The sequence below is a fragment of the Glandiceps talaboti genome, chromosome 22 (genome assembly GCF_964340395.1).
Source record: "Glandiceps talaboti chromosome 22, keGlaTala1.1, whole genome shotgun sequence".
NCBI lineage: Eukaryota > Metazoa > Hemichordata > Enteropneusta > Spengelidae > Glandiceps > Glandiceps talaboti.
In genome coordinates, this window is record NC_135570.1 from 10,190,136 (window position 1) to 10,217,821 (window position 27,686).

The 27,686-nt window shown below is 33.9% G+C and overlaps 1 protein-coding gene across 2 annotated transcripts; it reads left to right on the forward strand.

Moving 5' to 3' along the window:
* The first annotated feature begins 7,729 nt into the window (after positions 1–7,729).
* LOC144452310 (tetraspanin-33-like) lies at positions 7,730–21,572 on the forward strand. Of its 2 annotated transcripts, none has more exons than XM_078143380.1 (7): positions 7,730–7,809; positions 15,319–15,504; positions 16,300–16,374; positions 17,288–17,383; positions 18,118–18,234; positions 19,197–19,364; positions 21,158–21,572. In XM_078143380.1, the coding sequence occupies exons 1-7, from the start codon at positions 7,738–7,740 to the stop codon at positions 21,251–21,253; spliced, it is 810 nt and encodes a 269-aa protein (XP_077999506.1). In that variant the 5' UTR covers positions 7,730–7,737; the 3' UTR covers positions 21,254–21,572. The 2 variants fall into 2 exon arrangements, with proteins under 2 accessions (XP_077999506.1, XP_077999507.1); XM_078143381.1 differs by having other exon boundaries at positions 18,118–18,231.
* The last annotated feature ends 6,114 nt before the right edge of the window (positions 21,573–27,686 follow it).

A 27,686-nucleotide genomic window follows, 5' to 3' on the forward strand; every position in this document is an offset into this window, starting at 1 on the left:
TTGGTTCCTACCAAAACGTGTAGTAATAGAATTACATAAGTTTATTCAATGGACTATAACAGAACCCCAGTATTCTTTTCTCAACTGGCATCGTAGTGAAACATTTTATCCCCACATAATTTCTTGAACTGCAGCTGAGATATGTTTTACCTCTAGTACTGAATCTAAGGTATGTTTACCTCAATGGCCTGTATAGAATTCTAGTATTGAATCTAAGGTATGTTTACCTCAATGGCCTGTATAGAATTCTAGTACTGAATCTAAGGTATGTTTACCTCAATGGCCTGTATAGAATTCTAGTATTGAATCTAAGGTATGTTTACCTCAATGGCCAGCATAGAATTCTAGTACTGAATCTAAGGTATGTTTACCTCAATGGCCAGCATAGAATTCTAGTACTGAATCTAAGGTATGTTTACCTCAATGGCCAGCATAGAATTCTAGTACTGAATCTAAGGTATGTTTACCTCAATGGCCAGCATAGAATTCTAGTACTGAATCTAAGGTATGTTTACCTCAATGGCCTGTATAGAATTCTAATACTGAATCTAAGGTATGTTTACCTCAATGGCCTGTATAGAATTCTAGTACTGAATCTAAGGTATGTTTACCTCAATGGCCAGCATAGAATTCTAGTACTGAATCTAAGGTATGTTTACCTCAATAGCCTGTATAGAATTCTAGTGCTGCATCTAAGGTATGTTTACCTCAATGGCCTGTATAGAATTCTAGTACTGAATCTAAGGTATGTTTACCTCAATGGCCTGTATAGAATTCTGGTACTGAATCTAAGGTATGTTTACCTCAATAGCCTGTATAGAATTCTAGTGCTGCATCTAAGGTATGTTTACCTCAATGGCCTGTATAGAATTCTGGTACTGAATCTAAGGTATGTTTACCTCAATGACCTGTATAGAATTCTGGTACTGAATCTAAGGTATGTTTACCTCAATAGCCTGTATAGAATTCTAGTAGTGAATCTAAGGTATGTTTACCTCAATGGCCTGTATAGAATTCTGGTACTGAATCTAAGGTATGTTTACCTCAATGGACTGTATATAATTCTAGTATTGAATCTAAGAAGACTAGAAGTCTGTGTAGAATTCTCGTACTGAATCTAAGGTATGTTTATCTTCAGTACCCTGTATATAGAATTCCAACCATGTCTGTATTTGCTAGCATTAAGTACACTTCAATAACCACTGATGAACTGTAGATGTGTGTGTATGCATACAGTAACAATGTTAAAACCTAAATCACATTGTAATCCTAGTCAATATTGCGTTCAGGCTGATTGCATTGATGATACACCATACAATCTTGTCTGCAAAGTACAACTATAATTTTGCCATTTCCATGTAACACATCGTCTATGACAAATGTTTATTTCTACTGTGAATTACATTCTGTAATCTCACCATGTAATCAATTTTATGGTCACATGCACAAGCCAGACATCTTGTCTTTGGAATACATGTATCAATGTGTCGGCTCACTTCCTCTAATAACACTCTCAGTTTTCCCCATCCCTTTCTTATTTATACTTCTTTCTATTAATAGAAATAAGGGTGGCTAAAGGAGCATAGTCTTTGCTTTCTGATAGAAATATGAGTTGCCTAAGGGGTCTTGTTTGTACGGATAGCAATATGTTGTTTATGTGACCCAATGGGTACATTCAGGATAAATATTGTCTGCAATCTGTTAGCACTGAGATCTGGGATTACGCTAGCTCTCTTCTACTATGAGAGTTATAAATCATTACCATGGACAGTCTAGCTAGTAATGGATCACAAACGGTTCCATCTTGAACTTGTCCAATTTTTCTACTGTTAGAAATATGAGTTCTTTAAGGGGTCTTGACTGCTCTTTCTACAGATTGAAATGAGTAGCCTACAGAACCATCTTTCTACTGATAGAAATATGACAGGCTTAGGGGACCCCATCCTCCTGCACTTTTGACTCAAATGTGAGTAGCTTATGAGACCTCAGTCTGTAAGGTACACTGTGACAGGACACCCTCACATATCAGTCAACCCCTCTGGGCAGTGAGGTTGGAGTGACGTGACAAGCTTACATTCTTATGAGACCCTATCTTCCTACTCATGAATAAAACTATGAGAGGTTTAGAAGGTCATGTTGTCTCCTTCTAAAGATTGAAATATGACAGGCTTAAGGGACCCCATCATCACCTTCTACTCATGAAAATTAGTAGCTTATGAGACCCTATCATCCTAATGATAGAAATATGAGAGGACTAGGAGGTCCTGTTGTCTCCTTCTAAAGATTGAAATATGACAGGCTTAGGGGACCCCATCATCACCTTCTACTCATGAAAATTAGTAGCTTATGAGACCCTATCGTCCTAATGATAGAAATATGAGAGGATTAGGAGGTCCTGTTCTCTTGCTACTGATTGAAATGTGCTTAGGGGGTCCAGTCTACATGATAAGATGAGTAACTCAAAAATCATCATGACTAAAGTATTCCTCTTCTGAATGAAGAGATAGTTAGCAATAAATAGAATGTTATAAAACCTTCGGTAAGACTATAAAATCTTTGCTGCTGACATCAAACTTTACAATGCATGAAAAGGAGGGACAGTTAAGATTAAGTGTAAAGTTGTAAAACTGTATCTTAAGCAAGAACATTATTGCCACCTAAATAAAAATTTTCAATGCATAAATTAACTATTTTCATAGTCTCACCAATGTCTTTATACACTATACAGCAGTTACTGTAGAATGATGCATATCCGCAACCTTGTTATTAAAAGTGCTATAAACTTGAAAACAAGTTACATGAAAATTTCTTGTTTTGAAGTTCAGCTGGGGAAAGAGCTAGGGAAACTACTTGTATTAAACTGGGAAATTATTTTTTAAAAGTAGAGGTCCTTTCCCTTTCCAAAACTAAAACTGAATAACAAATCCCATATACTTGAAGAATATGACACATAACAAAAATCCCCAAAGGGACTGACACCAGTCAAAGCATTGATGCTTATTACATCTGAAGGCCATCAATAATAAAACTCTGAACTCTCAAACATTGATCATTAATAAAATCAAAATTAAAAAGTGCAAATTGATTAATGAGTATTAATAACATGACAGCTATAAACTGAAATGAAGATGGCGTCAGATAAGTGATTGGTTACAATGGTTGAAGGTTAGAAATTGAAAATTTTATTAGACTATGCTTAGTCATCACTAATAATACCAAGATTAAATTCGCAAATGAGTATTCGTGGTGATCTCTTTCCTTCATATTTCCAATGTAGATATCAAATTAAAATGGCCATATGGATGAGGATTTGGTATTTATTTGGATTTTTTTATTTATAACCCAATTTTACCATGGCTTCCTACTTGAAAGATCAATAGTTGGTGATAGTGTTTCCTCTGTTTTGCAATTCTAATCATCCTGTGATCAACATATTGTAAACACCGGAAGTCCCAAAACAGTACACTGCAAGTTCATGGAACTCTTGTCAATAAAACTTGGCAATGACTCCCTACTGAGACTAAAAGTAAGTCTATTCAGCTTATCACTGTTGCATCAACATGTGACAATACGTTTAGTTTGTACCTATCTTAGTAAACCGAAAACTCAATTACCAGAGTAATAACTGAGGCACTCTGTGGAGCAGTTTTGTGAAAAGTCATCTTTTTTTATGTTGTACACCTGAAATCTATTGAATCACCTATAGGTAAATGTGTGTTTACACACAAATAAACCTCACTCAGTTCAGTTTTAATATTATCACAGAAACGTTATATCCTATCCTAATATTATAAGCTCCTTGTGGTTAGAGCTCAGGATTAGTAGTTCTGTGGTCATGGTTTTGAATCCCAGGTTTGGATCCTACAGGGGACAACAGATTTTTCTGTGACCGACCCAAACACAAGGTGAGTGTTTTACAGACTTGATGGGTAACCTGTATCACTCAGCCATGTCTCACTCACAAGACTATAAATGTAAATTGGAGGGGGACTCAATTCCTAGAGTAATGACTCATCTAGTCGGGATGATTACTCACACAGATCCCACAGGTGTATGTTAGCAGGCCTGGATGACTCTGGGATAGACTGTGGACTGACTGGGAAAGCCTTGACAATTCCACGGTGACATGATACAGAACATGCAACATAGCCCTGTCATGTAGTCCCTAACCTGAATGAATTTCTATAAAATGTATGGTTGTACATGTGTGTATTCACCTTCATAAATAGAAAATTGCTGGGAGTAAAATAATTCCTAGCACAAATTTTTTTTTAAAAAACACAAAAAACCTAATATCAGAGAAAAGAAGATGATGTATGAGTCTAGAATCTTGATAGACTGTGTCATATGTTTATTGTCCTTGTCAATTTCCTCCTACGTCTTGATTGATTTCTACATTTCCATCATCTGGTGATTCATTTGTTATGATATATACAAAATCATTATTGATGCAAAACTCAATAAATAGTTCATAGATATATCATGTCTTCTTTGTGCATCATTGACTTTGAAGTATCTGTAATGTTATCAAATTTGATATCGACTGATCCATCATGATAAATTGCTCATTCAAAACAAAACAAAATACAAAATTTATGCATCAATTAACTGCCAGTTTTAAAATGTGAATATTTATTGGGCACTCAATAACGTTTTAAATATATATTCACGGCAGATATGAGCATGATATAGCTCACACTTAATGGACATTAATTTCTTGATGTATTGTCTTTGAATTTGTTATTTGCTATGGACTTATTATCTCATTCACATTTGTGTATGATTTTTCTGAACACATTTTGTGAATTGCAGGTGTATCCATTGAGACTTAATATTACATTTTTATAATGTAAATATATAGCAATAAAAGAAGTGACTAAGGGAGGCCATTTTTTTTCAGTTTTAAGTTTCTCATGATCTGATCAACCCAATATTTCTTTATATGTAAAAATAAACACCCTCTACAGGCAGATAAAAGAAATTAAATGTTACTGATGGTAAGGTACTAAGAGTTCCTATGCAGTGTTGTTGCCTCCATTACTCATACTACTTCCAGTCCAAATTTCCAAAGCAACGCTGCATTCAGTACCAGTGGCCATATTGGATTTTTCCGTAAAACCATAGCATTCAAATACATTCAAAAAGCTTTTTAAAAATGTGTAAAATGTTTGATATTGGACATACAATAACAAACATTTTACACATTTATTGACCTTTTGTAATTTATTGAGTTACGAACAAGGACTTGGCATATATTGTTTCACATTGATTTTTCATGTAGGAAGCCATGATAGAATGTTTTTAAAATCCAAAATCCACAATGAATGCCCAATCCTCATCCATTGTACTACAATATTTTATCTGATTATTTGCATATATACAGAACTGAGTCAGGTATATGACTCAACGTCAACAATAGTAAGGTGAAATACTATGTAATCAGTTTACATGACAACTGTCTCTGACATGGCGCTTACTTGTCCTGTCTGCATTTAAAATAATCAAGGACTCAATTCTCGTTACCTGAAATAGAATTTTACCGTAAATTAAAAATACCAATCTTTTGATTTCTTGGTCATCACTATGACATCCATTCCACATGTACATGCATCTATTATATGCACATGGGAGATCAAGTCAACATTGTTGTTCTATTTTGAGCCTCTAGCATAAGATAAAATGCTATTACCACAGGTACTGAGTTATGTCATTACAACTCCTGCTAGCACACAGAGTAATCAGGGAGTTCTAAGTGTTCATTGCAACTCCTGCTAAAAACACACAGAGTAATCAGAGATTACTAAGTGACGCCCTGGGAGCGGTACCAGTGGCCAACTCTGGTAGGGGTGTGTGGCCAGTGCTGGAAACCCCTGGCCCCATTTTAGACCCACTTTGACCAAAAATCGATACCCCATTTTAGACCATTACAGGTTTCTAAAAGATGAAAGTTTAGACCTAATTACATTTTCCTTAGGCGGCAACATTTTGGGGCAATTGATGGCAATTATGATTTGGTAAAGGACAAGGGACCAAGCAAAATAAAAAAATAATGGAAAGTGGACCCCATTTTAGACTCTGCAGCTCAAAAAAAACAGACCCCATTTTAGACCAAAGGGCTAGAAAACACATCCCAAAGGGCAGCACATATATGTATACTCATATAAGGGGAGTAGCCCCCCCCCCCCCCCCCCCCCATTGACGTAAGTTGTGTCATTGAAACTCCTGCCACCACACAGAGTAATCAGAGACACAGTTCTAAGTGTTGTGTCATTGAATCTCCTGTTAGAACACAGTAATCAGGGACTCTGTTCTAAGTGCTAGGTCATTGAAATCCTGCCTTAATACACAGTTTCACCAGGACTCAATTCTAAATGTTGTCCTGCAAATGCTTTGCACATGGATAGTCAGCTGTGAAATACAGGAAATGACTTGATTTGACATTTGTCTTTCTCAAGGTCTAATGTAAGAATACAACCAGCATATACATGTACAAGTAAATCTTGCTTTTATTCTGATAAGCTTTTTCTAAAGCTCTGCTAGACAATGATTTCTCTCATCCAAATTGCATGAATCATGAATGTCACTTTATCAATCAATTAGTGTTAATCAATCAATTACTTAAAAGCATGACATATATACAATTATATGTTAATTCTCATTAGCTATCTGTCAGGTAGAGATAATGAATTCCCTGATTAGTTCTTGGAACAATTAATTATCACCTTTCTTTGTCTACTGTGATGATGATGATGATGATGATGATGATGATGATGATGATGATGATGATGATGATGATGATGATGAGGAGGAGGAGGAGGAGGAGGAGGAGGAGGACAATGACAATGACAACGATGTGGATGTGTATGTGAGACATTGACAATGTTTGTGGTAAGCTTGTGTACTTTCACTACAACCTGTGTCATTTGATTTGTACATGCAATTATTTGTCAAGACATAGCCAACTGCTTATTTTCTTTATATTTCATTCAGTACAGGTACGTAGAGAAAGACTGCCTGATTTTAATATGATTTCCTCAAGTACAGCAGCTTCAATTAAGACCTAAATCTTTTCATCAAGTTGCGTTCACTCGAGACACTACAGATGTAGCATGGATTAGAGTGAAATTACGAGGCATGGGAAATGTGTAACATCACGTGCTTTGCATCAGAAATAGTCAACCCGATCGACAGGCCGCTTAGCTTTCAATCTCAAGTTTACATGTTGTAAATATGCACATCAGGAAATGGGTTTCCAAACGTTCTAGAGTCACGATTTAAACCTCGTTGAATTATGATGTGGCGCTTCTGTGAATGCTGATGTGTGCTAAGTGTGAAGATGTGTACGTGCATCAATACAGGTGACGAGATGAGTTGGAGATGAGTGTCATGTACACCGTGTAGTACACAGTCAATCATTGGCGATCATGACTGATCCTGAATGACTGTAGAATGAAGGAAGAACAAGATTTGAAGAAGACCTACCTAATTTTCACTTTCCAACGCATGAACTGCAGATATTATGAAATGTGGTTGTGTATTCAACAACTTATCGCAAAGTACCGTCAGATCGGTAAATGAAACGTTACTGCTACGAGAAAACTAATCCATCCTTCGTACCTGCTCAATCTCTTCGTCCAGCCATAACCATAAGATATAATTTCACCACCTAGGTTACTGCTTATTTGTACTCTATAAGAACGATTTCTATTAAGCTAGAGGGTCATAAAAACAAGCAAAATGGCGAGAGGACCGACTTGCGGGCATACACTTGTGAAAATTCTACTTTGCATCTATGATTTCTTCTTCTGGGTAAGTGCATGACCATCTCTAGAAAGCCTTATATCTAGGTTATGCTTTGTAATCCTTTGCTTTGAAAAATAGTGCACCGTTTATACATAAAAGTTTAAACAAATGAACACTGTGTTCAAAATGGAAACTCTTGTTCTTATGATGACAGTGTGAAAGTAATCGCGTCGAGGCCAAAGGTCAAATTTCTGCCAAAAGGTATTTTATTACCAGACCAAAAGTATTTGGTCACGGGTTGCTCAAGACGAAAAGAGTGTGCTGTAAGAAGTACAAATAGTGGACGGCAGACAAAATTTTAAGTGATTTTTTCCCCTTCAAATTCAAATTTTCTGACAGAGTCAGAGTTGCGCGCTTCCAACATCTGCAGCGGGGTCAAAACATTTTGCGTACTAACTTCGTGTCGTTCGCACAAGGTGCGGTTCGTCCAGTCAGGTGCTGTTAACACAGTCGTAACATTACATAGTAACTTATACTTGCAGAAATATGTTTTTATTATAATTCAGTCATGAATACTTATAGTTTCTCGAAGCTCGGAAGTCACTTGTTTATAAAAGCAGTCAATATGTACTTTTTGGCGTTAAGTTTTGTAATTTTATTAATTTGCAATAATAATGGAAATTTTAACGATTGAAGTGATCTATGCTACTTCATTACATAGGGTACATGTATCAATGACATTTAAATCACAGGGAGAAAATAGCTGAGTATCTAAGCTTGGTCCATCAAGATATGATACAGTGAATACTTTGACAACAGCATGTACATATGTAGTCAATTAGCTACGTAATTCAGTAAGTGTCATGGTGTGGGGAAAACTGGGACAAATACTGTATTTTCATCCAGTCATAGTTAGGGATGCTGTTCTGAGTCTTGCCCTTGTCTATTTGAACCTCCCTAGTTTGATGATTTTAATTGTTTAATTTTATCATAAAGATCCTGATGGTCAACTTTACTTTTGTTGTACCGTAGTTTGTAATGAAATCTTGAAATTAATCCAATTGACCTTGTTGGATATAATCATGGCTCTATATTATTGAAGTATGATAGAATCCAGTGATATTTTGTATTAGTACTGCGGAACAAGTTGGATGTGTGATGGGAGATGACCTTAACTGCCAGTTGGTTGATTTAATCTAATTTGCAATAATGTTGTGTGATCAGCTGTTTGTATTTGAAATATACACATTTTTTTGTGGATGAACATTGTCATAAAAGAACCTCCATATATGACAATGCCCCCCCCCCCCCACACACACACACACAGACATAAAATGTGAACCGGTATATTTCATATATGCAGAGATGTTTTTGAAACCCCGGAAAATGTTATTTATTTGTTTATTTATTTATTTTTCTATTAAAAACCCAGCAGCAATAAGTTTTAACATAAGATGTACTAATATAAGTAAGAACAAATGAATATGCAAATATATGTAAATATACAAATATATATGCAAGTGAAGTGACCACAGACTACCTTTCATGGTTTTTAATAATTACATTATCATAGCAGTCTTGTTTATTTATTACATGTAATTTGCATAATGTGGTTTTATTCATTGAGATCAGTCTGTAAAGGTCTTTGCCTCTGCTGTTGAATAGAGTTGAAACTCTACAAATAGGCAGTATAATAAAGGCCAGCAGGTCACAGTTCAGAATGGGTTGTGAAAAATCTGCACATACCTGTATACATTCCAATCAAGGTACCAGCCTGGTGTTTATTGCTCTGTTTGTCATAAAAATACCTAAAAAGCTAATGTCACAAAGCTGAAAAGATATTATCTCAAAGTCGAAGTGAATGTTTATTGTGAAGTTGATATTAAGGCATAAAAAAATAAAGTGTGTGTTTCCGACAACATGGCTTCAGAAAATAGGTATGGTAGGGCGAGATTTTGTTCTATGTTATTTTATCTTTTTAAAGAGAATAGGGTTTTATTTTGGACTTTTAATTTATAAAGCAACTTTAGTATGTTTTTCTACATGAAAAAACGATGTGAAATAACATATACCAAGTCCTTGTTTGTAACTCAATAAATTGTAAATCATTAAAATATGTGTGAAATGTTTATTATTGTACGTACAATAGTAAAACTTTTTACACTTTTTGTATGGAAGACTACACACTTCTGAGTGATTTATTTTATTTTGTTTGTTAGTATTAGTATGCATGTTTGTTCGTGTGGTAATTTCATGACATTCTTTCACCACTGTTACCTGATTTACCTATTGCTTCATTTTGTTTGTTTGTTTGTTTGTTTGTTTGTTTGTTAGTTAATTAGCTAAATTGGTTTGTTTTGTTTGTTTATTGTCTTGTTGTTTGTTTGTTTGTTGTTTGTTTGTTTGTTTGTTTGTTTGTTTATTTATTTATTGATTTGTCTGGTAATTTTGTGACATTCATTCACCACTTTTTACCTGATTTACTTATTACTTCTTTTTGTTTGTTTGTTGTTTGTTAAATTGGTTTGTTTGTTTATTGTCTTGTTATTTGTTTGTTTGTCTGGTAATTTCATGGTATTCTTTCACCACCATTACCTGATTCTAAGTTTCTTATTGAGAGTAGTAATTACAATCTTATGAAGTATTGATTATGGTATGAGATTGAATTAATTTAGTTTGTAATTGTAATTTTAGACACCCTAGATTTTAGTAAATATGTGTGTACTGAACATTACATAATTCTAATTCATTAATTAATTAAAGTACTAAATGTATTAATAGTTAGTAAGTGGTTAAGTTAATTAATTAATTACAAGTAATTGAATTATGAATGATTTATTATACTATAAATTGTCAATAAGTTGGATTGTACTCTTTAATATGAAGCTACTATTTTTTTTTAGACCAAATGCAACAATAGTATTACTTTTCATCATATTTTATGTCATCATATTATCAGTTTGCCATCTGATATAAGACCACATTTGTTGTTGTTGGTCAGAATCATAAGATCTGTGCTTTATTGTGAAATCACCACATAGTATGAGATAGGAAAATGTGAAATGTTGATGTGTCACTAGAAATTGTCGAGTGTTCGTTGTGCATCAAATTGACTTCAATAGTACACTGGTCACTTGTAACATATATGTAATGTAGTACTAAGAATTAGATATAGGGGAATACCAAATTTTGGTATGTCACTAGAATTGCTAAGTATCACTTCAACAACACAGGTCACTACATGTAAAGTATAGTAATAAGATATAAGGGAACATTAAATTTTGATGTGTCTCAACAAATTGCTATGCATCAGTGGTTTGTCAAATTGGATTCAGCGACATACTGCATATTAATACATACTATGAAATATGCATAAATATTCAACATGCAACACTTACGTCATCATATTGAGTGATTTAATTTTCATTAAATATTTTATAAGTATTTAAGTAAATGCATAATCCTACATAATGACAAGTCTTTCAAAGGAATATATTTACATAAATTATTATCATGCCATTTTCAATTAATTCTATTCCAAATATTCCACAATAGACTGTTTATTTTTTAAGATTCTAATAACTTTTGTCAATAGTTTTTGTATTTGTGGTGTCTATAAGTTAGACTTAATGCAGTCAGACCACACTTGTGATTGTAAGAAATACATTTAAAGTGTAGATTCCTAGAGGTTGACAACAGCTATCAATGGAAACTGTACAGGTGCAATTCTTGTAATTGGGGTTTTGGGTTACTAAGATAGACTACTGAAACCATTGTGCTTTGATGTGGTATATGACATAGTGGCTATTTATAGCTGGTAGATAATCCATGTCTTTGGGATATGATAGAATGTTTATTATCATGAACAAATTGTTCAATGTAAGAAGGTTGGAGTAAAGAGGTTGGTAGAGTAAAAGATTGTGATAGTGAGCTTAGGGAAAAAATTGAAGAAAAACATGAAATGAAATACATGTAGAGAAAACATCCAGGTAAATGTAGCACCATAGGCAATTGATGTCTTTGGGACATGAAAGGATGTTCATTAGAACAAATTGTTCAGTATAGCAAAGTTTGTAATACAGAGGCTTCAGTGGAATATTGATGGCAAAAGAATGGAAATAGGAAATATTACAGTTAAAGGAAAAATTTAGGTAAATCTGTCATACTAGGGAGACAATTCATGTCTTTGGGATATGAGAGAATGTTCATTACAACAAATTGTTCAATGTCACAGAGTCTGTAATAGAGAGTTTCCAATGAAAAATTAAAAAAGAACGGAAATATGAATGAGATACAGGATACACAAGTAAATCTGTCATCATAGTTATTTGTAGTAAGGTCATAGAGGTGAGACATCAAACTGCCAGCTATTGATATGTGTTTGTGCACGGTCTGTCTGTCTACAACATGTTCTGAATGACAAGTAGTTGTTATCTATGGTGCAGATCAAATACTGAAACAGTTTAGTCAAGTGAATAAGTCAAATTATATAGACTAGATTATTGTATTTAAGCACAGTATGATTCATATACAGGTACATCACATAATGTCTACATTACAGCCTGTATACAAATACCACAGTTTGTGTTCAGGTTTTAGAACCTCAAATAGTGAAAAGAAATATGGTATTCTAATTTAAATAGTTATGACTTATGTACAAAGCTATCTAGTCATAAATAATATTTTTTGCTCTTAAATGCCACGAACCCATATCACATATTTCAGAAATGCAACAAAATGTATAAACGGTTACAGCATATAGAAGAGTAAGAAAATAATAGATAAATAAATGATTCACATAATTAAATACATTCTGTTCTCAGAACCTCAGTAATAGTGAGATGAAATATAGTATATTTTTAATAATACACTGTTTTCTAATTATGTATCTCATCATAACGGATGGTGCCTCAGTATAAGGTCAGGGATCACAGTACTCAGGTTAATATTACAATTTACTTACTAGAAATCATTAAAAAAACACAGAAATACAATATGCATCAGAAATGAGGTAACCTTAGTATGATTTTCATAAATACATTTTTCATTTTTTTTTTCTCAGAATGTATTGTTCATAGTTCCAAGAATCAATAGAACAGTAAATGTAATTACTTTGGAATAAAAAATTGGAGACGAATGCGGCATTTTTATTATGTGTCTACTACGGATGTTGATCACGCATTGTTGCTTTCTCTCTTTGGAGAAGGACATAAACGCTGAATAATTAAATCATTTTGAATAATTAAATCTAGATCATACAATCAAGGCCCGTAAGACTCGAGATGGATTGAAATGTCACATCGGACTTCCAATTTACCTTTCCATAGTTAATATATTTTACTCTCCTGTTTTTTCAGTTTTTGACATATAATATTCATGTCAGAATTTCTAAATAATAATTATTTTTCTAATATGTTACCATTATGTATGTATATTGCCATTTATATTTTAAAACCGAAACTTTGTAAATTCTCATGATTGTAGCCACATGTAAATAAACATGTCTATACATGAAAGTGCATCAACCCCATAGAATCTGAGGTAATGCATTGCAGGTTCTCATTGACAACTGTTTACTGTCTCTATGCATTAATGAAGGTACATTAGGATTAACAATGTAAGTAGTGTAGAAGCAATAGACATATCACTAGCTATTATACATAGGTACATGTATGTACTTAAACTCAATTGACCTCAGCTGAGAGCATTTACCAGTGATAGACATATCACAGCCCATAATCTTGTGTACATAAATTCAATTGACCTCAGCTGAGGCCATTTACCAGTGATATACATATCACAGTCCATAATTGTGTAATTAAACTCAATTGACCTCAGCTGAGGTCATTTACCAGTGATAGACATATCACAGTCCATAAATGGTGTATGTGTACTTAAACTCCAATGACCTCAGCAGGGGGCATTTACCAGTGATAGAGGTATCACTAGCTGAAATACATTTAGCTTAGGTCATGTATAGGTGTGTAGTGAAAGTGAAATAAACATTGAATTGATTGCATGAGAACATTAATAAATGAATATGGTATTGAATGTACAGTGTTTTTAGGGTGGTAAGTAGGTAAAATCTACTGGGGGTTCCCATGTCATTTTACCTTGGTTCCGTACCAGTGTTTTTTCTAAGGGTGGTAAGTAGATAAAATCTACTGGGATTCCTATGTCATTTTACCTGGGTTCCCAAACAAAATTACCAGAGACTCTATGGGTACTAAGGGTACTTTGAATTTAGTCATTAATTGTTAGAGCCAGTGACTGGCATGTAATCTGCATACTAGTGGTTCAAATCTCCGTTCAAAATTCCCACCTCATACATGTAGCACCTAAGCTGCTGTCATTCATTTCTGGTTGACTAGAATAAGATTTGAGCCACAGCTGCATGGCGTACGTATGTTTATCAAGCCATAAATATTCACAACTCATTTCACCTAGGATGACATTGTGACAGAGTTAATCCCATATGCTTAGAAAAAGTGGCAGCACAGATTATACACGCCATGATGATGGCAATTTAGAATTTATAGAAAGTGTAATGATGTTATCAGTATACTTGTATGTAATGGTATGTGTTACATTGTCTAGAGGCTATCCATGGCTTTGAATTGGAAGACATCCATCACCACATTTAGAAGAATGAGAAATCATGAACCAAAAGTTGTTCATGCAATTGAGTAAACTTCCAACTATTAGAATGATGTAAACAGTGAATTTTAGTGACCTGATAAGTGATATGACATATATACCATATTTGGACATTATGTAAATGAGCCACAATAAACGCAAACTTTTTATTGGGTCTGATTCTGTGATTGACATGATTTTAAAGACTGTGTGGGTGGCCTCGTTTGAATACAAAATTACTTCTCGGCTCCTCATTCCTCTATAGACGTAGTGAAGGATATTTTCAGATACAAAGCCATGGATAACATCTAGACAATGAGTAAAATGGTACATGCATGTAAGTGTTGTTGTTGAGTGATTTACTCTATTCCTGACTGCAGCACATTTGACTCTCTGAATTTATCAAAATTATATCACATTCCACAAACACCATTGAGATAAAAGTTTAAATACTTTTAAGCCACCCTGCTAAATATTAGAACAATATTATGTGAAAAATGCTAGATAAATTATTGCAAATGTAGATATCAGGTTTAATGGATTTGTTCATATCACACATTCTCATTTACCATAGAAACTCTCCTGTTATTGTACATACAATAACAAATTTTTAAGACACTTTCTAGCTTTCTGTAATTTATTGAGTTACACACAGACTTGGTATATGTTGTTTCGCCTTATTTTGTCACGTAGGAAAACATGGCAGAGTTGTTTTATGAATGAAAAATCCAAAATAAATACTGAATTGTCAATCCATATGGCCGACTTATAGTTATACAAACTTAATTTTCATTTCTCAAACTGTACGCTGTACTCTTGTACTTAGTATATTTAAATTCCATTTTTCAGACCGTACAAACTTGACAATAAATTGTTAAGTTTCACTTTCCTTATGAACTGTACTACTGTACTAACAATTTGTTAATTTCCTGTTCTCAGACCGTAGGTACTATACTGCTTGCGATAGGTATATATGCTGAGGTTGTCAAGGCCGAATACAATGCAGTGTCCAATCTGATGGCCAGTCCTACTATCTTTCTGATTATAGTTGGTTCTGTCATGTGGATTATGGGATTTCTTGGCTGTATTGGAACACTGAGAGAAAATCTTACCTTGCTTAAGATTGTAAGTACATCTATAACAAATAAGTATCAACAAGCTTAGGAATGGACAAACTGATTAACATCTGATGTAGTCAACTTGGTGTAATTTCTTTATTTACCTCCTACTTTTATTGTCATTTGTTCTTTTTTTGTTCTGTGAGTGCCCAATAACTACATCTGACATAATACCCTAGGTGTTTTCGTACCAAAACTTGTACTTTGGTGTAATCAACCAGAATCTGTCTTATAATATAACACTTGAAATTGAAACAAAGAGAACCAACCAAACAGTAATGACACCGTTGTCTGTACTCTGTGCTTGAGCTCTTTTTGAACAGAGCATTCTGAAGTACTGTACCTATGTTTTAGCACATTAGCACGTTCTCATTCATTGAGTAAATTCACTCAGCTTTCTTGTGTGGCTTGAGTTCCCTACGTCAGATTTTAATCATATTGATGAATGGATAGACTTATTTCAAAACAGCTGTGGTACAGATAAGATTATGTACATTACAAAATTAGTAGTTTCAATATTGAACTTTCAGTTTTGTTTTGGTTCCTTTATCTTTTGAGGGTTACATCTCTACTTTTGTGTTATCATTTTAAATGCCTCATTGTCCTGATTTTCATTCTTTTCAATATTTTTTTTGACAAAAACTGAAAGTTTAGGGTGTCAGGGAAAAAATAGGTGTGACTGGTTTGAAGAATACAATGTTTCCTGACTAGAGGTTTCCAATAGGTTCTTGGGAAATAGTACTGATTCTTTGTCTTTCAAAATTATCAAATCTAATGTTGGAATTTTTTTATATCCATACAGTATGGTAGTGTTATTATTGTCATTGTCATCTTGGAAATTATGGCAGGTGTTACAGCCTTAGTATTCAAAACACATGTAAGTATTACAGGTGTACAGCCTAGTATTCAAAGCACATGTAAATATTACAGGTGTACAGCTTTAGTATTCAAAACACATGTAAGTATGACAGGTGTTACAACCTTAGTATTCAAAACACATTTAAGTATGGCAGGTGTACAGCCTTAGTATTCAAAACACATTTAAGTATGGCAGGTGTACAACCTCAGTATTCAAAACACATTTAAGTATGGCAGGTGTACAACCTCAGTATTCAAAACACATTTAAGTATGGCAGGTGTACAACCTCAGTATTCAAAACACATTTAAGTATGGCAGGTGTACAACCTCAGTATTCAAAACACATACACATATTACAGCTGTATGACATAAATGTGTCCAAATCATCACCTGTGTTAACATTAAAAAGGACAGATCAAAAACCTGTATTCTAGTTATGCTTAAGATTTTCACCATATGTATTCACATTATGTGCTATGACTAAACAATTTGTGGCAGTGAGTCTGAAATGCCGAAAAGTTTATCCTCACCAGTACAATACTTAATCCCACACATCCATCAATCTCCCCAGGATGTGGCAATTAAATTCTAGAATGTGAAAACAATAAGTATTGACCAAATGACATTGGTATATGTGTTCATATTCAGACATCTTTTAATTTTACTTTGCAATGATACATCCGATAATTTTGGCTCGGAATCCAATATATGACCTGCTTATAATTATATTCCTCAAACCATCATTACTTTAGAATACTCTAGATCGTATTGCTGTATATTCAGTAGAAGCATCTGCTGCCAGCCAACACAATGCTTCACAATACTGAAATTCAAATTCTGATCTGATGGTAAATGTCAACATGTCATAGTCACTCACATTAGAGATATGTTGCCTTTATACAGTTTCATATTTTCATATTTCATATTACAGGTGCGGAAATTTGTAGCTTCACAAGTATCGGATGCAATAGAATATTATTATGATGACATTGATCTGCAAAATGGAATTGATGCTATGCAGTTAAATGTAAGTGTATAAACATCTAGTATACTGGGTTATAATCACAGTGTATACAGGGTTATAATCACAGTGTATACAGGGTTATGATCATAGTGTATACAGGGTTATAATCACAGTGTATACAGGGTTATGATTACAGTGTATACAGGGTTATGATCACAGTGTATACAGAGTTATGATTTCAGTGTATACAGGGTTATGATCACAGTGTATACAGAGTTATGATTTCAGTGTATACAGGGTTATGATTACAGTGTATACAGGGTTAGGATCACAGTGTATACAGGGTTATGATTACAGTGTATACAGGGTTAGGATCACAGTGTATACAGGGTTATGATTACAGTGTATACAGGGTTAGGATCACAGTGTATACAGGGTTATGATTTCAGTGTATACAGGGTTAGGATCACAGTGTATACAGGGTTATGATCACAGTGTATACAGGGTTATGATTACAGTGTATACAGGGTTAGGATCACAGTGTATACAGGGTTATGATTTCAGTGTATACAGGGTTAGGATCACAGTGTATACAGGGTTATGATTACAGTGTATACAGGGTTATGATCACAGTGTATACAGGGTTATTGAGCTTGTCCAACTTTGTGCAATCATCCCTTATCTACCGGTCATTTACCAGTAAAGCTCAATCTGAATCTCAAATACTGAAAGGAATCAAATGACATTCTGTCAAATACTGTTTATGGATGTTGTCCACTTTTTTCTTTAAAACTCAGCTTAAGTGTTGTGGAGGATTTCAGTACACAGACTGGAATAAGAATCCCTACTTTAGCTGTGATGCTCCAACTCGGTCTGCCTGCGGTGTTCCCTATTCGTGCTGTAAATCAACAGTAGTAAGTAATTCTGCATTGACTTTTTTAGGAGGGGGATGAGGGCAGGATGATAGAAAACTTATTTTGTTTAATTTATTTATGAAGTAAGTCTTGAAAATGTTGCTATTGTACAGTATATTTTCTGTTTATTCAAATTTGGTCAAATTAAAAGTAGAAAGTTACGAATTTAAGTAATTTATTTATTAAAAAGCTTCCCAGATTTTATGCTCAGAATTGGCAGCTCATACATTGGAAAGATTTCTTCCCAAGTAAAACAAAAGAAGTGAGTCTTACAAATGTTGGTAGATACTGGCAAACATTCTGTTTATTGAAATACAGTCAATGATAGGAAGAAAGTTAAGAATTAAAATAATTATTCATTGACAAAATCTTTTCTGTTTTTTTCTCGCCAAGGTAAATAAAAAGGAAGCAATTAGCTATCACAGCATTTAAAAACAATTCTCTTTGCTAAAATACTGAATTTGTGTAATAGTTATATATTATGACAACCCCTGACATGTGAGTTGCAGTATGGCATACTCAGGTTCTTTGCACAAGTGCTTGCAGTTTTCACTGCGGTCGTACTTTCATGAGAGCAGAAAACATTGCAAGCACCAGTGCAAATACTCAGAGTACCCACACTGGAACTGATGTGGCATGGAGTTCTGTTATTGTTACATATGTTTATCTAATACGCAAATTTCCATAAAAATCATACAGCGTGATCATGCAATTTCATGTGCAGCAAACAATCATTTGCATTTGCATGCAGTTATGCAATAATGTTTTCAGTATTGCACTGCAGTGAAAATACCATTAGTATGCGCTCACCAGTGCAAGTAATCTCTGGTATATATGTCATGATTGGCAGACTCAGAGTGTCACAAAATGTGGATATGATTGCTTAAAACCAATATGGTCAACAAGTTGATATTAAATTTGTAGAAAGAAAGACCTAAATTTGGTTAATTTTCTGACAACAGGCTGATGATGTGATCAATACACAATGTGGATATGGTGCTCAAAACCTAAATCGTCAAGAAGCAGATGAAACTATATTTGTGAGAGGATGTGTAGATGCCTTTATCCTTTGGTGTCAGGATAACCTCGATATAATGGGTGGAATTTGTCTGGGTGTTGTCATTCCACAGGTAACGTACTACATCACTTATGTACTTAGATCAGTGTTTCAAACCCCTCCACCCCCAACCCTAATATTCACATTAGTGTTATGTTATCAGTTAAAGGCCAAGGTTTCAATCCCAGGTTCTCACATTACTGTTATCTTATCAGTGTAGTCATGAGGATTACATAGGATTATTCTTTGGTTCTGGAATAACTTTTTCTAAAGCTCTGGCAGACAACTGTTTTTTGCACCTAAATTTTAATCCAAATCTGAAGTGGGCCTTTAAGTAACCAGACACCTTTCTCACTAACATTTCATGGCATAATGTGTTGTTATTTACACCGGTGAATGATAACAAAAGCAATGTTATTAATCCAAAGTTTTCGAAGTATTTCATCCCAAAGTACATTTACGATACATTACAAACTATTTTATCACTACCACATGCAGAAACTGCAGTGTCTGTTTCTAAACATAAACGAAAATACATTACACAAGATATAAATAAAACAAAGCAAGTGCAAATGTGAACAATCAAAATAGTACATACACAGAGTTGTATGTATACCAAATGTTCCCCAGATAGAAATCAGCCATACTTGACTTTACAGTTTGTAGTTTCTGAAGAGGCAAGAATGTGCCAATTTTTTATGTAAAATAGGCATGTTTAGTTAATACTGAATTTGTGATATGTTACCTTTGGTGTCAGTCTCTTTTGCTCTCTGGATGCCTTGGTTAGAGCACCCTCTATGGTGAATATTAGGAAATTTCTACCTTCCTAGTGTACAACTGTAGAGGCCTGTTATAGCGCCCTCTATGGTGAACATTATTATATCCCCTTCCCTATCCAGCTCCTACCTGTAATCCTACAATGTTTTAATTTCTATAAATGTCTTCCTGCATCACTTAATCTACTATTTCCCTAATTATCCTTTCTTTCCTTTCTCAGTTAACTGGTATTCTCTTGACATTTCTGTTTATCAATAGTATACGAGAGTTACGTTATGTTTAATTCATGTTGTTACTGTGGACCAAGGGTAACCTTATACTCTCACTGCATGAAAGGTTGGCGTTTTTGATTCCATATACGTGGCGGTCACACAGCAAAATTGCAACTATTCCAGACTCACTGCAATTCCGTTGTGTGACCATCATATACATGGAACTGGAAACACCACCCTTTCATGCAGTGTCTATCCATTTACAAAGCATGAATTGATGCATGGGCATGTCTACCTTGAATTAAGGCATCTCCTGTGAATCAGTTTTTGTAAATTCAGTCTGTTTTTTTCAGGGTCAAAATTTGAACAACAAAATTAATTTCATTCATTTATTTATTTAAATCACAGTAATAAGATAATCAGAGGGGATGTCAGTATGACTTTGTTTTCTCTGAAGACTTAATTTGTTCATGTTATTTTACAACCTTTCCTTTTTATCATTTTCTAATATTCATTCCATAAATTGCATTTCAGATTGTAGCAGCTTTTAATATGTCGTTTTGGCATGTCAAGTTTAATGAATATTTATGTACCAGTAGTTGTTACAAATACAGGCAACTTATGAACTAAACCATGGAATGAGGCATGAAAATACAGCTATCTATGTATGCGTTGACTCAAATGAATAGAAAATGACTTTTAAAAAATTTGAAAGCTGCACTTGACCTTTGACCTTTGTAGTATGTGGCCCGTAACTTTCAACATGAACAAAGATGTAATTTAATGCTTGCTGGTTGATTATAATGATAGTTTACAGAAATGTTGTCATAAATGAAACAGTTTTATTTAAAAATTGTTTTTTTCTTCTTTTTTTCAGCTGTTGGGTATCATTTTGTGTTATTTGTTCATTAACGCCATCAGAGAAGAACGAGACAGATATCTGTACTCAAGTCAACGTTCCCAAATGATGTGAGAAACATCAAGCATCTCCACCTTCCACCTCCAACCCACCCTTCATTGAAATAGGATCTGCCCTATCAACATTTCCATTAGCCTCATGTCTACGTCGCAGATCTGTGTTTCATTTCTCTCTTCACTATCTGCTTGTGTTAGTATTAGCATCAACCCATACTTTAGTCACAACCCCAATTGTTGTTATTAGAACACTCATTTGTGAAACACCAAGGTAACTTCATTTCTCCTGTAAGATGATGTTGATACTATGACAAGCAGATAGTGGAGAGCAAAGCAAAGTGACAAATCCATAACATACACAGACTACATTTCCATAGGTAACAGTTAGAATATACCAATGAGATAAATAGGGAGGGCAGAGGGGAAGGGAGGGGTACATTATCAGTATCTAAATCCAAGCCTTGGACCTTGCCTGACATCAAATATCTGCATATCTGTAGTTTATATTATTCATGGCGTATATTATATTTTACAATATCATAGTTTATCATAGTTAAGGAAAAGAACTCTTTGTCGAAGAAATATTGAGTTTTATGTTTACATTCTATATTGCTGCACACCACATTTTATTTTTGCATGTAATTTACAGGTTGAGTACTGTATGGCAGAACTTAGCTAATCTCATGTTGATGTTTTACATTTTAGAAATTTGCTTTTGCATCGTATTTCAAAGTTTGATGTCACAACACTATAAGTAATTAATATGAAATTTCTAGTCATGAATAATTCATACCAGAAATTACCTGTCATGTGATATTACTGCATCATGTGTTGTCTTGTCCACAAACTAACCCTACACTCTGCTGACATAAACCATCATATTGTTCAAAGTTTATCAAACAGGACAACTGTTCATGTTACATATTAACTGATCATGAGACCATAATCATATATATATTTCTTCTTAGGACTGTGGGTCACCCCACAAAGTTAGTTTCCTGATGTTTTTCGAAAAAGACAGTGTTTGGGGTGACCACAGTTCTGAGAAAAAATATTGTCCAATCTTGCCTGAGTACGACCAGTCAACACATGTTTTGTAACACATGACATTCATTTCTTGCATTGTACACTTCCCATAAAATATCCAGTCTGACCTAGTCTGTAAGGTACATGGTCTTGATAGGGTGCCCTATGCATCGGTCATCCTGGGCCCTTTCAACAGAAAGAACAGACAACTTAGGGTTGAACATGATGTATCTAATACTCTCACTTTGTACTGCTTGTTATAATGTTTGAGTGAGTTAACAAGACTGTCAATTCACCTTGTATTGCTTGTTACAATGCTTGAGTGAGTTAACAAGACTGTCAATTCACCTTGTATTGCTTGTTATAATGTTTGAGTGAGTTAACAAGACTGTCAATTCACCTTGTATTGCTTGTTATAATGCTTGAGTGAGTTAACAAGACTGTCAATTCACCTTGTATTGCTTGTTATAATACTTGAGTAAGTTAACAAGACTGTCAATTCACCTTGTATTGCTTGTTATAATGCTTGAGTGAGTTAACAAGACTGTCAATTCACCTTGTACTGCTTGTTATAATACTTGAGTAAGTTAACAAGACTGTCAATTCACCTTGTACTGCTTGTTATAATGCTTGAGTGAGTTAACAAGACTGTCAATTCACCTTGTACTGCTTGTTATAATGCTTGAGTGAGTTAACAAGACTGTCAATTCACCTTGTACTGCTTGTTATAATGTTTGAGTGAGTTAACAAGACTGTCAATTCACCTTGTATTGCTTGTTATAATGCTTGAGTGAGTTAACAAGACTGTCAATTCACCTTGTACTGCTTGTTATAATGTTTGAGTGAGTTAACAAGACTGTCAATTCACCTTGTATTGCTTGTTATAATGCTTGAGTGAGTTAACAAGACTGTCAATTCACCTTGTACTGCTTGTTATTATGTTTGAGTGAGTTAACAAGACTGTCAATTCACCTTGTATTGCTTGTTATAATGCTTGAGTGAGTTAACAAGACTGTCAATTCACCTTGTATTGCTTGTTATAATGCTTGAGTGAGTTAACAAGACTGTCAATTCACCTTGTATTGCTTGTTATAATGTTTGAGTGAGTTAACAAGACTGTCAATTCACCTTGTATTGCTTGTTATAATGCTTGAGTGAGTTAACAAGACTGTCAATTCACCTTGTATTGCTTGTTATAATACTTGAGTAAGTTAACAAGACTGTCAATTCACCTTGTATTGCTTGTTATAATGCTTGAGTGAGTTAACAAGACTGTCAATTCACCTTGTACTGCTTGTTATAATACTTGAGTAAGTTAACAAGACTGTCAATTCACCTTGTACTGCTTGTTATAATGCTTGAGTGAGTTAACAAGACTGTCAATTCACCTTGTACTGCTTGTTATAATGCTTGAGTGAGTTAACAAGACTGTCAATTCACCTTGTACTGCTTGTTATAATGTTTGAGTGAGTTAACAAGACTGTCAATTCACCTTGTATTGCTTGTTATAATGCTTGAGTGAGTTAACAAGACTGTCAATTCACCTTGTACTGCTTGTTATAATACTTGAGTAAGTTAACAAGACTGTCAATTCACCTTGTACTGCTTGTTATAATGCTTGAGTGAGTTAACAAGACTGTCAATTCACCTTGTACTGCTTGTTATAATGCTTGAGTGAGTTAACAAGACTGTCAATTCACCTTGTACTGCTTGTTATAATGTTTGAGTGAGTTAACAAGACTGTCAATTCACCTTGTATTGCTTGTTATAATGCTTGAGTGAGTTAACAAGACTGTCAATTCACCTTGTACTGCTTGTTATAATGTTTGAGTGAGTTAACAAGACTGTCAATTCACCTTGTATTGCTTGTTATAATGCTTGAGTGAGTTAACAAGACTGTCAATTCACCTTGTACTGCTTGTTATTATGTTTGAGTGAGTTAACAAGACTGTCAATTCACCTTGTATTGCTTGTTATAATGCTTGAGTGAGTTAACAAGACTGTCAATTCACCTTGTATTGCTTGTTATAATGCTTGAGTGAGTTAACAAGACTGTCAATTCACCTTGTATTGCTTGTTATAATGTTTGAGTGAGTTAACAAGACTGTCAATTCACCTTGTATTGCTTGTTATAATGCTTGAGTGAGTTAACAAGACTGTCAATTCACCTTGTATTGCTTGTTATAATACTTGAGTAAGTTAACAAGACTGTCAATTCACCTTGTATTGCTTGTTATAATGCTTGAGTGAGTTAACAAGACTGTCAATTCACCTTGTACTGCTTGTTATAATACTTGAGTAAGTTAACAAGACTGTCAATTCACCTTGTACTGCTTGTTATAATGCTTGAGTGAGTTAACAAGACTGTCAATTCACCTTGTACTGCTTGTTATAATGCTTGAGTGAGTTAACAAGACTGTCAATTCACCTTGTACTGCTTGTTATAATGTTTGAGTGAGTTAACAAGACTGTCAATTCACCTTGTATTGCTTGTTATAATGCTTGAGTGAGTTAACAAGACTGTCAATTCACCTTGTACTGCTTGTTATAATGTTTGAGTGAGTTAACAAGACTGTCAATTCACCTTGTATTGCTTGTTATAATGCTTGAGTGAGTTAACAAGACTGTCAATTCACCTTGTACTGCTTGTTATTATGTTTGAGTGAGTTAACAAGACTGTCAATTCACCTTGTATTGCTTGTTATAATGCTTGAGTGAGTTAACAAGACTGTCAATTCACCTTGTACTGCTTGTTATTATGTTTGAGTGAGTTAACAAGACTGTCAATTCACCTTGTATTGCTTGTTATTATGCTTGAGTAAGTTAACAAGACTGTCAATTCACCTTGTACTGCTTGTTATAATACTTGAGTAAGTTAACAAGACTGTCAATTCACCTTGTATTGCTTGTTATAATGCTTGAGTAAGTTAACAAGACTGTCAATTCACCTTGTATTGCCTGTTATAATGCAGATAAAGTTAGCCTTTATTTTACAAACAGTTCAATTTATTGGATAGGGGCAGTAAAATTAATACTTTAATACCATTAAATATACATATAGGGGCTGTAAGATTAATACTTTAATACCATTAAATATACATATAGGGGCTGTAAGATTAATACTTTAATACCATTAAATATACATATAGGGGCTGTAAGGTTAATACTTTAATTCCATTTAATATTCAGGTGCAGTAAGGTTAATACTTTAATACCATTTAATATACAAATAGAGGCTGTAAGGTTAATACTTTTATATCATTTAATATACAAGAAGGGGCTGTAAGGTTAATACTTTAATACCATTAAATATACAAGAAGGGGCTGTAAGGTTAATACTTTTATATCATTTAATATACAAGAAGGGGCTGTAAGGTTAATAACATTCATTCTATATTCAAGGAGAGGAATAGTCAAAGTATTACTTTTATACGATGTAATATTCAGATAGGGGCTGTAATGTTAATAACTTTTATACCTTTTAATATTAGGAACAGTGTGGTTAATACTTTTACATCATATAATATTCAGATCAATTAATAGTATCATATATTCACATTGTGTTCATTAACCATATGATAACTATAGACAATAATTTTTTGCAGTAAACATATATGCTGTAATTGTGCAACTTACAAACAATATTAGATATTGTTATAACACATGCACACCTTAAAGTGGTCAGATGGCTGAGGATTGGGTATTTATTTTAGATTTTTAATTTGTAAAGAATTTTTATCATGGCTTCCTACTTGACTAATCAATGTAAAACAACACAGACCAAGTCCTTGTTTGTAAGTGAATACATTGCAAAAGATTAATAAATATGTAAAATCTTTGTTATTTTTACATACTATAATTTTTTTAATTTTTTTTTTTTTACACTTTTTCTTAACTTTTTGCAATGTATTGAGTTACATACACAGACTTGGCATATGTTGTTTCAAGTTAATTTTTCAAGTAGGAAGCCATGGTAAAATTGTTTTATAAATTAACAATCTGAAATAAATACTCAATTCTCATTCAATATGGACACATTAATTAATAGTCAAACCTTATTTTAAGAATTTATACTTTGCTTCTTGTAGTTTGTTCATAGAGGCTGACCATGTATACAGACTTGTTTGACTTCCAGTGTTATCCATTAGTTGTGGTTTTTGCAGTTCCTAAACCAAACACTTTGTATAGAGGGATGTGTAGTGTATATATATACTGAAAGGAATGTATTTTTTATCCAAATCTCATTTTTTTATACTAGTAAGGATTGTTTATATTTGTATTTTCTATTCTAAGTCTTCTAATGGCATGGTCTCTCCAGGTATAACATACAAGGTATTATACTACATTTTAAACTGAATGCAGGACATCCATATACTTGTAAAATATAGTCACTTAGTGTAAAAGAAATTGTTGATTTTTTAAAACCAAATTTGTCTCAAAATCAGGCCACCAGTTCAACTGTATTTTCATGAGAAATGGCTGTTAGTTCAACCACACTTCCCATTCAAAATGGCTTCCAGTTTTGGTTTCTTCCAAAATGGCTGCCAGTTAAACGTTGTTTGGTATTCAAAATGGCTGCCAGTTTTGGTTTCATGAAAACTGGCCACCAGTTCAACTACATTTCCCATTCAAAATATCTTCCGATTTTGGTTTACTTAAAATGGCTTCCAGTTAAACATTGTTTGGTTTTCAAAATGGCTGCCAGTTCATCCTCATTTACTTAAAAACTGTCCACCAGTTAAATGTTGTTTGGTATTCAATATGGCTGCCAGCTAAACCTTGTTCCCATTCAAAATGGCCACCAGTTCAACCATGCAGTTCTATTCAAACTGGCTGTCACCATAACTGATTTCCAAAAAAAAAGCTGAAATAGTTTCAGATTTACTTGTATTTTAAAACCAGATAGTGAATGTACTATTTTTAACCAGGTTTGTAGTTGTTTATGTATCATAAAGTTTTAGAAGATTTTGAAGTCTTTTAGATTTTGAGACATCTTTCCCAGAGTACATCCGTTTATGTGGACAGATAAGAGACTGAAACAAGATTTGAAAACTGTTTTCCATTTTCTAGCAAATACACCTTGTCCAAAATAGTCAACAGGATATGAAAACAGTGACAGTGGGCAGAAGATAAGAGCTTAATAGTCTTCAAGTTTAATGTCAACATGAAAATATGACAAAATTTGACTAAAAATGACCACAATTCAGTCGTCAAAGGAGTTCATGATTTTTTGGTTGAAAATATTTTAGTTCCACACGGAATGTTTTTAAGATGTAGATGGAATTTTTGTGTTGTATATATTTACTAGATACATAGGATTTTGTCTCTTTATCAGATCAATTATGTCATATAGTATGTACATGTTTTGTTAAATATTACATCAAATTGGCACATTGTAGCATGTCCAAGTCGTTGTTTACAGCCAGTTCAGGATGAGCATGTACTTTGGATTAGATAGATATCAA

Excerpts from the sequence above, each read along its gene's own strand:
- LOC144452310 (XM_078143380.1), top strand. The coding sequence starts at position 7,738 with ATGGCGAGAGGACCGACTTGCGGGCATACACTTGTGAAAATTCTACTT. Across the intron at positions 7,810-15,318 it reads TCTATGATTTCTTCTTCTGG|ACCGTAGGTACTATACTGCT; the intron begins GTAAGTGCATGA and ends TCCTGTTCTCAG. Across the intron at positions 16,375-17,287 it reads CCTTAGTATTCAAAACACAT|GTGCGGAAATTTGTAGCTTC; the intron begins GTAAGTATTACA and ends TTCATATTACAG.